This window comes from Takifugu rubripes, chromosome 8 (genome assembly GCF_901000725.2).
Source record: "Takifugu rubripes chromosome 8, fTakRub1.2, whole genome shotgun sequence".
In the NCBI taxonomy this organism is placed as follows: Eukaryota; Metazoa; Chordata; class Actinopteri; order Tetraodontiformes; family Tetraodontidae; genus Takifugu; species Takifugu rubripes.
This window is the reverse complement of record NC_042292.1, coordinates 13,885,195-13,899,861: the sequence shown is the minus strand read 5'-3', so window position 1 is coordinate 13,899,861 and position 14,667 is coordinate 13,885,195. Positions and strand designations below refer to the sequence as shown.

The following is a 14,667-nucleotide window of genomic DNA, read 5'->3' as shown; positions in this document are numbered from 1 at the left end:
GTTCAGTACTATTATCTCACTTGGGGTCTGGCCTGTCATTAAACAGAGCGAAAGTCCCTGTGAAATAAAAAAAAATGGCGGTGGGGGGATGTGTGCCTGTTACGAGTTACGCTGCGGTCTGGAAGAGGGTGTGTAGCGTGTTATTTCTCATCACCTCCCATAGACGCAGACACCAGTTCAGAGGAGACCCCCCCCTCCCTCAGGGCTCCACTAGCTGGGAGGTCCTCCAGAACTGTGGCAAAGACTAGACCCAGTGTAACACAGATGGAAGCAGACATATGTAGACACACTCCGAAAATATAGACCCAAAGCCGCTGCTGTAAATCTCTGACACACACCCTGGGTTCGGCATCGAGGGATTTCTGCATTCACGCTGTTGGTGTCTCCACGCTTCACCTGCAGTTTTCCTCATTAATCTGCCTTTTCCTGAACCTATCTGCATTTTAAAATTGCTTTCGCCCCAAGTTTTTCCATTTTGCTCCTGACACCCCCCTCCTTTGGACCGTCCCACTGCAGTAGTAAGCGATAGCCTCGTAAATGTTGATCCCTTATTTAATCTAAACCCGTCTGTGTCCCCCCCATCCCCCTCGCTCCAGCAGCCTGCTGGCTGTTGTGGCCAATTGCCAGCAGATCGACTCGCTCCCGATTTATTGTTGCACAAATGTTTAGGGAAGTCAGCAGACATCAGACGGGAGGCAGCTGGCTCTGAGGGCTTTTAGATTATTGCCTGTGGTGTAAGAGGGAATAATGGGAGACATGTCTGGAGAATCCTGCTGCAATCAATCAGAAAATCATATGGAATCACTATAATCAGGAGAATTTACCTTTGCACGATGCTGAAGGGTAACGTTAATCTGCCCTGACCATTGCTAGTGTGATTCTATTGAATGGACTTAAGAAGAGGAAGGAGAATTCATTTAAAGGACTGGAAGGGATTTCTGTTAATAAATAAAATGTACTTAAACGACCAGATAATAAAAGTGTGGTCTGTAAAGTGTCTGGCAATTCAATCATTGTAGTGGCATAAAAGTACAACCTTTACATTGGAAATGTGGGAGTAAAATTTAAACCAACTGTGTTTAAAACAGGCTCCTTATACGGCTCTAAAGCTCATTCGCCACGGAAGTCATGTGACTGCATGATTTTGCTACTTCTCTTCCTCACCTGTGCACCTGGCTGGTGTTCCTGACCAGGTGCCATCAGCCTGGCACAGTCTGATGCTGGTTCCCTGGAGGTCAAACTCCGGCAGGCATCGGACGCCACAGGCGGCCTCATAGTGGTTGTTGCACACGTTTTGGATGAAATGGCCGTTTTCTGGAGGGGGCAGCGGTGGGCAGTACACCACTGAGACAAGAACAGCAGTGACACATCAAAAACACAGAAGCATTAATGGTGGAAAGTATGAAAACCATCATGTGCCTTTATATCGACCAGAGTGTGGAAATCACTGACCCACTTCTGTAGAAAAGGGATGAAAAACCTACAGGAATCGATGAGTAAAAGGTTTCAAAACCCCCCCAAAACTAACCTCATGCTTTGTTATTGCTACACAGTGTTCTTATTTTCCACATGTTCTCCCAGTTAAGGTCAAAATGATTGCCCCCCCCAAGGAAAAATGGAACATTTCCTTTAAAGTATGCCCAATGTTGGGAAACATCACGTCGAAAAGCATAGAAACCACCTTTTATTAAAACTTGGTCGACTTGCAGGCTAAATAGACTTCACTGCTTCGTCCAGATTGAATCTTAAGCACTGCACATCAGAATTTACTGGAGTGTTTCACATTAAAGAGGCCTTGAACCATCTTAGAATTAAATTTTGCATTTTTTAAGGATTATCTTAAGTCCGCTGTTGGATGTGACTTATAAATCAAGGAAAACGCCCAGAAGGGTGTAGCGAACAGAGGAAGCCACACCCGTTGTCTATCCTAGCATAATAACTCCAAAAAGGAGCGTCTTTTCCCTTGAGATGCTCAAACGTGCAGATGTATACGCTTTGTTCCTGAGACGTCCGGGCGTTGGAGGCAACCGTGGCTCGCACCTCCCGGCCAACTCTAATGGCTCGGTGAAAAACACGGATCATTGCTGCCGCAGCCATGCGCTGCGTAGCAGATGCTGTCTGGGAAATCCTCGCACGACATGAAAATGCAAAACGCACAAAGGCCGAAAGGTTGGTGGAGGTGATCCAGACTCTGAGATGTTTTTGTTTCTGGTGCTGTCAACGCTAATTGTCTGTGTTTTCAGTTAAGGCCCACTGGGGTAAATCACTTACTCTGGCAGGTCATGCCTACTGGCTGATAGCCGGGCTTGCACACGCAGTCGTTGATGGAGGTGCTGCCGGGCTGGGAGGTGTGCTGGGCGTCAGGACAGGGCAGGCAGGTACCCGGGCCTCCTGGAGCTCCCTCGGGTTTATAGGTTCCCGGCGGACATGCTGTGGAGGATGGAGAAGGTGCAGATTTCTAACATTACCCCCCGGAAAAAAAGATAGAAAACTTGGAAAGTAGACATTTTGTAAAAGAATTCGAGCCCAAAACTGAAAAGTAACTTGACAGATTTATGAGATTTTTCATCAGATGAACAGGACAAGGAGAAATTTTGTGTTATTGCCCCAAAGAAAACAGAACAACTAATTCAATCAAAGAAATATTACGAGCGTCAGAAATTTGGATCTTCTGACTGTAAAGACATGTGGCGGCATGTTCTCCAATAGAACCACCTGTTTCCAATCGGAGGATGGGGCTGTAAAGATGAAGAGGGACGGGTCATATTGATCCTCTCATCTTCTTTCTTTCACTGTCAATTTCCATGAAAGCAGCCCTGGTCCATCATTTGCTTTGCAGACTCATACACGAATGCCTGAGTCCACATCGGTGGTTCCATAAAACTCCAAACTCTCTGATGTTTTTGCAATAAATGTTTTGATTATTTGATTTACGCAATTGCTCGGTACAACAGCCCTTATCAGTCACGTTAGAGGTACCGTAATTAAACGCAAGTAATTCCCATAATTCACAGCGATTGCGGGAGAAATTTACACCCACACAGTAATCAGTTGGTCCCCAAAGCCAGAGCAATTTTCCTCTGTTGTTTTTCTTTGTCTATCCAAAAGCACTTCAAGGGAAGCATTTCAGATAAAGAAATGCAACCTCTGATGGCTGCAGCAGATGAGCGGCACTAACTGTGTAACCACTGAGCGCGCCGGTGCGTTACAGCCGGTCACTTAGCTTAGCTGAACGCTCGCATTGCCGCACGTCTCAGGCAGTTTAGTGGTTTTATCTTTTTTTAAAAATGACTTCAGGAAGCGTAAAGATATTCTCCGTCTAGCTTGGGTGTGTGTGCACGTAAGTGCGCATGGAAATCTCTGGCAGTTCTCTACACAGTTCTGGTTTGGGCTGTCAATGAGGTGGGGAGTTTCAGCCGAGTGGAGACCGCGGTGAAAAGAAAAATAATGCTTGATGGAGTTAGAGCAGCTTTAAATGAAAATGCAAGTCTAGATAATAACCTTATAATCACCCGTCTGTTGTACAGAATCTAGTACAGGAATCTTCACAACTTGTTTTAGTCAGGGCTAACCCAGAAGCCAGGTGTGAATTTCCACTGGTGAGCCAGCGTGGCGTCCCAGCCGAGCGGCCCCGCCTCAGCCGAGACCCAACGGCGGGTCAGCGAGGAAACGTAAACCCACCATAAAGCTCAACGGGCTGGCTGCTGGTGCAGAAATGTACCCAGTAACCCACATCAAATGCACGCGCACAAGCACAGGACAACCACGTGGCACATACCTGTGCATGTGTGTGTGTGTGTGTGTGAGGGAGAGAGAGAGAGAGAGAGAGTGTGTGTCTGAGCGTTTAGTTAATAGCAAAAGCAGCTGATGCAGCTGGTCCATCCGGTGTCCTTTAAACTCAGTGGAGGCCTCTTACATAAGACTTCTCAAGGCTTCAAGAATGTGTTTCACATACACGCACGAGGTTTACGGGCCGAGCCATTTATGACGAGAATATCAATTGACCCAGACAACGACGGTAGAAATCCCGTACCCTTGATGTACACACGCGTGTGTATGGCCAACAGACCTGGACAGGGGAAGGGATGGTGTGGAGGGGGTGGGTCATCAAAAAAGGGGACAGAAAAGGGGAACCCTGTCAGAATCAGGCAGGAGGCCACAGTCTCTGATGTCTGCTGACTTGACTGAGCGCAGCTTTCATTCACAGAGGAAACAGACTGTCAGCGGGCCAGGCGACCGTAAAACAGAAAGAGCTCGCTGTGTTTTCGGCAGTAACCCTATGGAGGTGCGGACGCCGTCAAAGCAGTACTGTAAGCGCGCCTGACCTGAGGTGTGGACAGACTACAGCGTCTCTGGGTGACGTGCTTCGCCCACACGCTAAAATGCGTGAAAAGATACTGGGTTCAGATGTTCTGGTATAAATGCCACGCAAAGGATTCCTCAAATGTCCTCGACTCACCTCTGAACGCACAGTAAGACCACATTCGCCTCTGATTAAAGACAGACAGTGACAGAAACAAGCGCAGGTCTGTTCATGTGTTCGAGTCCCCTCTTCAAGAAATGAAGTAACTCACTTAAACTGGCAGCGCGTCCGGCCCGGGAGCCAAAGTTGATATCACACGAGAAACTATCCCGTCTCTGGGGGGAGGCTGCGTTCGATTAAGCGGATCCTAAAAACAGATTGGGGCGGAAACGGAGAGAGGAGATCCAGAACATCTGCCTCCTCGGCCACAATGACAAACAGAGATCCGTGGAGAGGTTTTCGTTTAGGGGTGCACACTCTGCTTGTCCAAAACACAAATACTGTGCTCTCTCTCTCTCTGCACACACACACACACACACACACACAGGTCTTCATCATGAGCCACTCCTTTTTGAAAGAAACACTGTGGAACCTGTAAAGAGGCGCTGCACCGTGGTTCCTGTCGACGTGGTCATCGAACCATGTTTGTTTGTTTTAAATTAACAGTCTTACACTGTGTGTGTGTGTGTGTGTGTGTGTGTGTGTGTGTGTGTGTGTGCTGACCTCTCTTTCTAACTAAGACTCCTTCAAAGGGAAGAGTCCAGCGATATTGGGAATTCGATCTCTAAATCCGGATGACATCCTGACCAATGCGGTCCTGACCAAATTCCGGGCTATTTCTCATGGAGAAAACAATGGTTACATGTGAGGCAACTTCCCACTAAAGTGGCTCAAGGACATGCATGCTAGGTGCAGAAATAGACAACAGGACAAATAAAGTGTATAACCGAAACCCACAAAAACGGAGACTCTGTCTTACAGAGACTTTATCTTAAGTAAACAGCAGATTATATATATATATATATGACCACCAATGGTCATCTCCAGTCATCTGTAGGTCATCCTCTAAGTGCATCCCAGTAACCTTAAATGACCAGACAAAACAGGACAATGCAGGCATCTGTCAGCCATTCTCACAGCCTCCGTGTGCCAGAGTTTCCCCAGGGTCGTGACCTCCTTACGAAGAGGAAAAGAGGAAAAGACAGAGTTTACAAAATCCAAAGTTTAAACCAGCTGCATGTTGTGTCTGTTCGCAACGATAAGAATCACTCAAAACCGATTCTTGGATCGCGTATCGGAATCAGATTTCCAGGGTTCCGTCGAGCTGTGGTCTGCCCTCCAGCTGCCAGGTGGACTGGAAATAAGGGAGGGGGGGCTGCTCCACAGCTGTCCACCTACATGGTCCACAGACACCCTGATCTCAAAGATGTTAAAACCTCCCCTGAGGGATGCTTGGCAGATCTTTGGAGGGAAACCAAGAAAATTAGTATTCCGTTGCTTATTATTTAGCCCTGTTCCAAAAAGGAGAGTGACTTCAGGGTAATTGCTAGATGCCTTCTTAAGGATTTCCCAAGGATGCTTATTACAGACAGAGCGAGGCGAACCGCAGAACAACTGTACAAACACAGGTTGGTCCCTGGTCTGGTGGGCCTGATTAAAGATGGCAGTGTGCTGAGAAACGCAGTGATAAAACTTTGTGGCGTGAGCTCGGTGCACATGGGCTCTCGTCGCTCGGCAACGCTCAGGACGCTCACGCGCGCGAGCAGGAGTTTTCATCATTATTATGCGCTCAGTGCCTTCGGCCCAAACTAAAAGCGGATGCAAAATGTCCTAGTTTGAGACGACGCAGACACGTGTGACGCAAATGTGAGGCTGTTTCCAACTGACACATAAAACACACCTGGAGAACAGCAGGACACGCCGGCTCGCCCTCAGCGAACGACATTGTTGCTTTGTGACACTTGTCCAGGAGAAACTATACGTTTTTTTGAAACCTTGGAACTTTAAAATCACGGTTAACTTGGCAAAAACTCACCAAGTTACCAGGAGTTCAGCTGAACACGAACCGAATCGAGTAAAATGACCTTATTGTCCTCACACTGCAAAATGAGGCAAAACTCAACAGAGTAATCTGTCTGCACCCCCTACAGTAGCCTCAGACGGTCTATCTGCGGTGGATTAAACAAATCTTTAAGCCACGTGAGTCACAGATAACCCCGCGTAAATATTCCGCTGACTCCAGACACCTGGAACGGTCTCGCTGCAGCCTGCACTTGGACATAATCTTCTGTTGTCCTTTGGTTTGGACACCTTTTTTAAGGACGCGCACAGGAGCTAATTTGTGGGTCGAGGCGTAAGAGGAGAAGAAAAGCAGACATCTGCTTCTCCTCCTGCTGGGATCCTTCATCCTTAGCCTACGACCATCCACCTCGCCTCCCACTGAGCGGAGATTTCCATCACACAAACGCCGACACTGACACGCACGTCGGTGGAAAAGCATCAGAAAGTGAGAGGAAGGAGGACCAGGGTTATCAGCGAGCATGGGGAGATGGATGGGGGTCAGGGGAAGGGTCAAACCTGCTGGATACGAAGATGGGGAAGACAAGTTCAAGAAGATGGAAGACTGTAAGCAAGAAAGTGATCCAAGCTTCCTCTGAGCTGCACTGTCAGGTCAAACACCAGATGAGGGAGAAGTCCGACGCTGCAGGCGAAACAAAAGAAAGTTTTGTGCTTTTTTTGTTCTGCTCAGACAGTTTGAAGACATCACAGCGGAGTTAAAGGGGGAAAAGTCAGGCACTGAATCATGGAATGAAATCACAGACCGCTGAGAATAATCCAAAATCACAGACCTGGATCGAGGCTGAAAAGTCCTGCCAGCGTGTTAGTCACCTGTAATAAACACGTCCAGCCCAGAGTTAATATGAGATTTAAACTCACTGACCCTCAGAAATATGGATTTGGATTTGTGTTAATGGAATAGAAGCCGTTGTTTCTTAAGTTATTCACACCAATGTAATTTATTGGTGGTATTTTTTTGACGTGTGCGCTCTCGGGATTGCGCAACTCCAGCTTGGGGCTTGTGCCCGTTTCGTGGTTCCTTGTTTTTCATGTTGACCTGCAGGAATATCGTATTTGCCCCAGTTTATAGCCTCTCCGCCTCCTCCTTTTTAGATTTTTGTCTGCTTTACAGCATCGCTACACGGCAGCAGTAGTCATCAATTAGGGCTTTTTTACAGACATGTATGGGTGGTTTAATGAGGGGAGGGAGGGTGGGCCGGGGCTGGAACATGTGGCGTTAAGGGAGGGACTAATATAGGCTCGCACGCTTCCCTTGAGTCATGTCTGCATACAGCCTGCTCTGGAGTGGAATACTTCTGAAGAACCCAAAGACATGAAAGAGTGTCCAAAAACACCTGGGGGGGGGCTCAGACATCAAGAGCCTTTCAACGCGAGCGGAAAAATACACTCTGATTTTGCTTTTACCAACAATTTGGATCTCTTTCTTAGATTTTTGCCTATGAGGGCTGGGATTATTAAGCAGTTCTGAGCAGTCTCTGTCCACAAAACACACAGTTTAGTGCACGTGCTAGTCTAGAATATACAGCAAAATAGCAAATAAAAATAATTACTCAACATGTAACAAATGTGATGGCAGTTTTGGAGATTTTATGAGCAAAATAATTCAGGAATAAGAAAGCAAAGCAAAAAGAAGTGAACGCTGGAGAGCACTTTCTACCACTGCAGGAAATGATTGTGGATATTTTACACAACAGCGACGCCTGAATGTAACATGTCCAGTGGAATTAACGTATATTACTGAGCAGACCTTTCAGTTGGAACTGAAAAAACCCATCTGAAAAGTGCGTCTACGACTGAATTCTGCATGACCACAAACCTCCCTCCTTTTCTTTTTCCATTTTACGCTCAACAAATGAAAACAAAGGCCGACGCACTTCTTCAAATCAAGCTGAGAAATCAACGGGGTGATGGAACCCCCCCCCCCACACACACACACACCACCAACAGCATCAATCCCAGCTCAGTGCTTCCTGCTCATAACTTATTTTTAACCACAAAAACATGGAGAAACGAGTTCTTGGACGGACACCCCCGGTGTACAGGAGCAGACAGTCTGCTGCGGTTATTGATGCTGTGGGGATTCGGATCTCCTCCGGTCGTGGAAATAGAGAGTCTTTATGCGCCCGTTTACGCAACACGTTGGACGAGTTGGTCAAATTCCCTCGGGTGTTTACTTTTGAAAACACAGAACTGAAAATTACATCTGCGGAGTATTAGGATGCGTTCAGGGGCCTGCCAATAACTGATGAACGCCACTTCTGGCTACTGCAATGAGATCAGTTAGCTGCTTAAAATGAGACCCTTGTGACGATACTACTGAGATTCAGATCAGTGCTGTTGTCTTTAATTAAGCGACCATTATAATCATGTTATCTGCTGTAACTTCCCATGATCCAGCACCACGACTGGGTTTGCTTTGCGTTCAAAAAATCGTGAAAAGGAGTCAAGATAACGGCGCGTTTGTTGTAAAGCCGTGTTGATTTTAGCGACCGTTGTCGTCAAACAGCTACAATATCAACACAAGATGCTTCTGATACCCTATCTCCTCCCAACCAAATATTGCTAAAATTAGGCTGGTTTTGTTGTTCATTTTGTGCTTTCCCAACACGAGCACGGACGGACACGAGCTGGAGTGTACGACAGGCAGGCTGCACAAACCCGCACATAATGACTCTTTCCAACAACATACTTTACACAGATTTTCTTTCAATCCTGGCAGCCAGAGGGGACCGCATATTGAAAGAATGCATAAATACATAGACAGTAATTACAGTTGCACGGAGGCAACAGTTTAGTGAAGAACACGAACATTTCCATTCTCTCCTGGCCCAAACGGAAAGTCCATTGAAAAAGAGATCTGCTGCGTTTTGAATAATCCCAACAGGAAAGACGAGCAACAGTGGAAACAAATTTGACCCCAGCTGTTTTTTCCCCCCTGTCTTTTTAGATTAATACAATATGTTTCGCACTGCAGCTACGCAATGATGCAGCAGATGGATTCTTATAGGTGTTAAAAACGGGCCCGGCGTCTGGAATGTGTCAGATCCTTGAGCGTGGTATGTTTAAATGGACCACAAGTGAGTGCGTGCAAAACGGGCCCAAAGCGTGGGGGGGGGGCGCCAACACGGTGGTCTCTGCCTGTGCGCGCGTGGCACAGCGGGCAAGCGGTGACACCCGACGACGTGTCAAATATGTTCAACGTCCTCTCGGGGCATCGTTTCAGGTCTGTGTTTTAATGGAGGACAGGAGGTCAGAGGAGAGGACGAGAGCGCCATCAGAACACGGACGTTTCCTGCTGAAGCGTCCACACGCTGGCCTGCTGTCGCTTTAAAGCCTCCTTTGTTCCGATGAGCTGCCGGTCATTCACACCAAGGTCATCCGCACGCCCTCTCCAAATCTCCCACGTGGAGTTTGCAAGGACAAAAAAGGACATGCAGACGTATGCGTCGTGTCCAGGGTCGGGTCAGAACTGTCGCAGACACGAGTGTCCTCTCGGGATGAAGACTTATGGACTTAAGTCCCTAAATGCTCTGGTGGCATTCAACCCCAAACGGGGAGCTTTTTATGGACGCCCAGCTACAAAGGACGAGTTTACTCCCACCTCTGTCACAGATACCGTCGATAGACTCCAGCTCTCACCGTCAGGCTTTCGAGGGACAGCATCTTACACCTCGGACTCTTTCCTCCATATCTGTCTTCCACGCTCTCCCCTGCTCGCTGCCTTCCATTCACCCCCCAAACAAAGCCAACGCCGCAGTAACACAGACCAGAGCTCCTGTCATTCTCTCAGGCTACACAAGAGGCTGATAAGGGAGGATGTGTGACAGGAGGAAAACATGTTAGCCTCCGGCATTCCCACTTTCCCCCCTGCTTCCTCGTCCCTGTGGGTGTTCCTCCGTGATGCAGAGGCCGTCGGCATTAGATTCGCGTCCGCAGAGACACAACAGAGGAGCTCGGCTCCGCTTCCCTCTCCAGCTGCAAATGTGGAAGACGTGGTTTCCGATTTAGCCGGCGACGAGAGCGGCGCATCGATAAAGCAGCCGTGCTGTTTCCGGATGTATCGAGGCGAGAACACAAACCGCGAAAACATAAATAAAAGTGGCTCTAACTCTCAGCGCAGGAGTTTAAAGGGTCTAAGCTCATCTGGCAATGCTGACGCACACGTACCATATTTCACTAAACACTTTCCCTGCAGCCAAGCCTGTTAGGGTTAGCACAACATGACATTAAAAAGGGCCAAACTCCTCTCAGAAACAGCAGGGGTTTGTCCAGCTTGCTTTTGTTTCTTGATTATGCCCTGCTCACGCCACAAATGTAATTGGTCCTGGAGCCGCTGCGACTTCAAAGGGCTTTGCGAGTTATTGCAGACCGAGATCTTCAATAAACGTAGTGTTCGGGAAAACATAGGAGGGTATTTCACACCGCGTAATGACACCAAAACGTGGACTGGGGGAAATAAACGGCTTTGGCGACACTTTTCCAGCCCGAGGCGCAGTCACACGCCGGCTCCGCAGCATTTGGGTGAAGGCTCGCTCTCTCTAGACCTTCCACTGGATGGGCGAGAGACAGTGGAAATGGCTGTCAGTTGCGGTTGCGAGTGCCTCACAGCGCCTCTCCTTCCTTCGTGGGGCTGAGCCAACACCACAGTCTGCTGTCTGCTATTAATTAAACCATTAAAACAGATTAATAAGCAGAGTTTGGCTCCAGTCTTCGGGAACATCTGACGGGAATTAGGAAGACATGCTTTTTGGTCTGATGACCCCGGTACCCTTTCATTTGGCCGTCACTTCAAAAATCCTCCTCCCTCTGCTCGGTTCTCCGCTCTCAGTCATTTTCAAACAACAAGGTTTTACATTTTTCTTCCTGTTATTTAATTTTGAAATCAAAACAGCTGGGGGGGGGGAGCACATCCAGCTCATTTAGGATTATAGGATTGTTGTATCCGCTTATTCAATTACACATTTCTTCTGTTTCTTCTCCCGCCTACCTGCCTCCCCTGCTTCAACACTGGGGTTGCTGCAGGGCTATGAAGCCACACACGGAGCCGCCGGTGCATCTGTTAGGCCTTACGTGCTCCAACAATCACGTCAGCTCTGACATTCCTCAGCCGGTTGGCTAATTGCATATTCATTTAGAAAAACATATCGACCCTTAATCCGGCTCTTAAATGCCAGAGACCACCTGCATTTAAACCGTAGCTTTGCTTTGTTTAGCTTGGACATGTAACAGACCCGGGGAGGGACAATTAGAGAACAAATGAATGTGCTGTTGCACAGGCTGTTGGCAAGTGGTTTAAACTGACTATTTGTGAGGCACGGCTGATTTTAGCAAAACAATATTAACGTGCCGCGCCATCCATCAGCTCAGAGGAGGTTTTAAAAGAACCGAGAGGTGCTTTTGCGGCTTTTTCTGTATCATTATTATTGAATTAAGGAGACCACAGATAGAAAGCATGGAACTTTAAAGTGTAAATGTCTCCTAATATCTTATAAATCAATGTTTGTGCGCAAATTAAGGAAGACTGCTAATATCCTGAACACTGAAACACACACATTTCAGTCCTCTGTCGATTGTGAGCTTCCCTAAGGACACTTTCCATTGCGTTAACTAGACAAGCTGTTTATTCAGCTCCTTACTCAAGAGCGACCTGAGGCCAAGTGGCCCCGATTTAAAGAGAAATCTAATGGTGACAAGGATAAGACAAACAAAATCAAACTTCTGAACCTCTCCAAGGCCTTAGCGCATTTAGTCTCAGTTGTGAAATGTGGTGAGAAGTTGTTGGAATTGTCTGCAGCTACTAGCACTGCTAGGAAGGGTCAACGTAGTGCTTAATTCAAAATAGCATAACCTTTTAGCATGGGCCACTTACCTGTACACTCGTGCTGCAGACCCTTGCCGTAGTAGCCCTTCTCGCAGATGCAGTCGTACTGTCCCGTGTGCGTGCCGCACTTGCAGCTGGCCATCAGGTCACAGCAATCCCTCCCAGCGTCACACAAGGAGGAACAGAGCGACAGATCTTCCTGGATGTAGCTGCCGGTAGGGAGGTCTGGAAGTGGAAAAACAGGCAAATAATTGTGTAGCCCAAGGATAAACTCACAACACTTTTCTGTTAGCTTAATCGTGTGGCCCTGTTTGCGTCGTCTTGCCTGTCCTGTAGCACGCAGTACTCCGGCCAACCGGGTATTTAACGCTTGCCATTAAAAGAAAAACCAACCTGGAACTCGGCTCGACTATCTTCCTCATCTTGCAAGAGCAGGAAGGACATCTGTGAAGTCATTCCTGTCATTTAGCTAGTGAGGGTTTTTTTCTTTTTCTTTGAGGCTGTTCTGCCAAGGACCTAAGCAGACTAGGACAGATGCGCCAGAGGTCAGGCTGATAGTACGGCGTGTGCTGCTTTCATTCTCACAGCCTTATCTGTGCTCGCTAATCCCTACCTGTCTGGGTTTTTCAGATGCTGTGCGCAAAATGTCACGCACAAAGTTTGTAAAGGTTTTGGGATTCATCTCTCTGTGCACCATCAGGGCTGCAATTTAGATTTTAAAGCCATGACGCCACCCTCCTCATATTGAGGGAAGTCCCCTCCAACTGTGGGAAAAGGGACTCAATCTGTCAAATCGATAACAAAGTGGAGCTTTAATGGCTGTTGGCAGCACATAAGAGGAGCGCAATGTGTCAAACTTATTCTGGAGCCTGTTTGCCAGATTCCATCTCAATTATTTCCCACTTCTGTTGAATCAGAACCATCACTTTTGAAAGCCTGCGACGTGTCAAAGTTCTCCCAGTAGTTTCAAGCTCAACTTGAAAGAAAGTCGAATCATTTCAGGGGTAGAGCGATATTTCTTTTCACATCATGTTTAAACAGCTAAAGAAAAGCCTCCTTTTTTTAACGTCACCTTCATGCAGCGCACGGCGAGCCAGGGCCTCAAACTCTGCAAAGTTGTGGACCAGGTAGCAGTGCTGGTCTTTGGGCTGCGAGGCCATGTCATGAAGCTCCTTGATGTTGCCTTGCCAGATGCCCAGAGTGAAGATCTCAACCCCGCGTTCCCTCAGAGCCGCCGCTACAGGTCGAGGGTCGCCGCCGTTGGAGTAGCCGTCGGTGATCAGGAAGATGACCTTGGTGGCGTTGGCTCGAGAGTTACGCAAGATTTGCTGTCAGGGGGCACAAAAAATAGAATATCTGTATCACCTTTTTCTGTCTCACGTAGATATAGAGACCTTAATGAACTACTTATGACAACAGTATAAGCTAATATGTTCAGCCACTCAGATATGAATCCATTATACACAGGGGGAAAATGTTGGGTTTAAAGCTGAGTCAAAGTGAAAATTGCACTTTGTGCTTCCAAAGATCCAGAAACATGCGGACAAACGGGCCAGAACTGTGTCTGTTTAGTCACGCTGTTCAAATTCATTCAAACGCCTGCCAACGCCAGCTCCTGCTTTAGCGACATGACTAAACTGAAAAATGAAGAACGTCACCCCGGCCACTAAAATCAGCCCTCGGTTCTTGGTCTCCTCAAAAAGCCTGCCCCAGCTAGACGGGCGACAAAAGAGTGATGGGGAGGAAGGACCGAAAAAGGATAAAGTTGTACAATAGTAATTATTTCTCCTACAGAATGTGCAGCTGTTTGCCTGTGGTCTGAAACCACCAGGGAACTGGGACCGGGCTCCTGTGTCCGGTACAGTTTGCAAACTAACTTTAGCCACCATTTACTATCCACCACGTGCAATTAGAAGGGCCATTAAAGTCAGAGGAATATATCTTTACTTTCTCTGAAGCACAGAAAATAAACAGAGGAGGCCCATCTGCGAGCTGTGTGGCCAAGATGACAGCCTGGACTTGTCCTAGGATGATTTCAAATGAAACTAAGAAGTTCAATTTGAGATTTGAGATTACCAGTTAAAGGATAATTGCTTTGAATGCTTTTTGTGCTCTGACACACAACACGTTTCAGAAACACGCTGGCGTGACTGTTGGAGGAGGAGTCGCAGATCGGGACAGAATGGGCCGATCTTTGTGGACTAACTGGCCAAACTTTAATGGGCCTCAGCAGGAGCGCTATGATTACCGAGCCTTCAGAGCGAGGGAAGAGGAGGATAAAGAGGGAAGCGTTACTGAAAGGGGCGCCCTCCCTCGTCCCCCAGCAAGTGTGTGTAGACCACGACCCGGCATTGTTAACAGTGCATGGTGTATTTCCACTGTTTTTATTAGGCGTTTGCTCAAAGTGGCGTTTGGGCTACGGCGGTTTCTGTGATGGCCATGAGTCTCTGGCTGCTGTTAGCAA

General features: G+C 47.6%; 1 protein-coding gene across 2 annotated transcripts in view; it reads right to left on the bottom strand.

Annotated features, from left to right (window-relative positions):
- The window catches only part of svep1 (sushi, von Willebrand factor type A, EGF and pentraxin domain containing 1), a 49,651-nt gene that overhangs the window by 21,496 nt on the left and 13,488 nt on the right, over positions 1-14,667 (bottom strand). For both annotated transcript variants that reach the window (XM_029840658.1, XM_003978565.3), the window contains exons 2-5: positions 13,276-13,531; positions 12,252-12,428; positions 2,272-2,430; positions 1,165-1,344 (exon numbers count right to left, since the gene is read on the bottom strand). In XM_029840658.1, the coding sequence (XP_029696518.1) occupies positions 1,165-1,344; positions 2,272-2,430; positions 12,252-12,428; positions 13,276-13,531 (772 nt within the window). The remainder of the gene's footprint in view (positions 1-1,164; positions 1,345-2,271; positions 2,431-12,251; positions 12,429-13,275; positions 13,532-14,667) is intronic.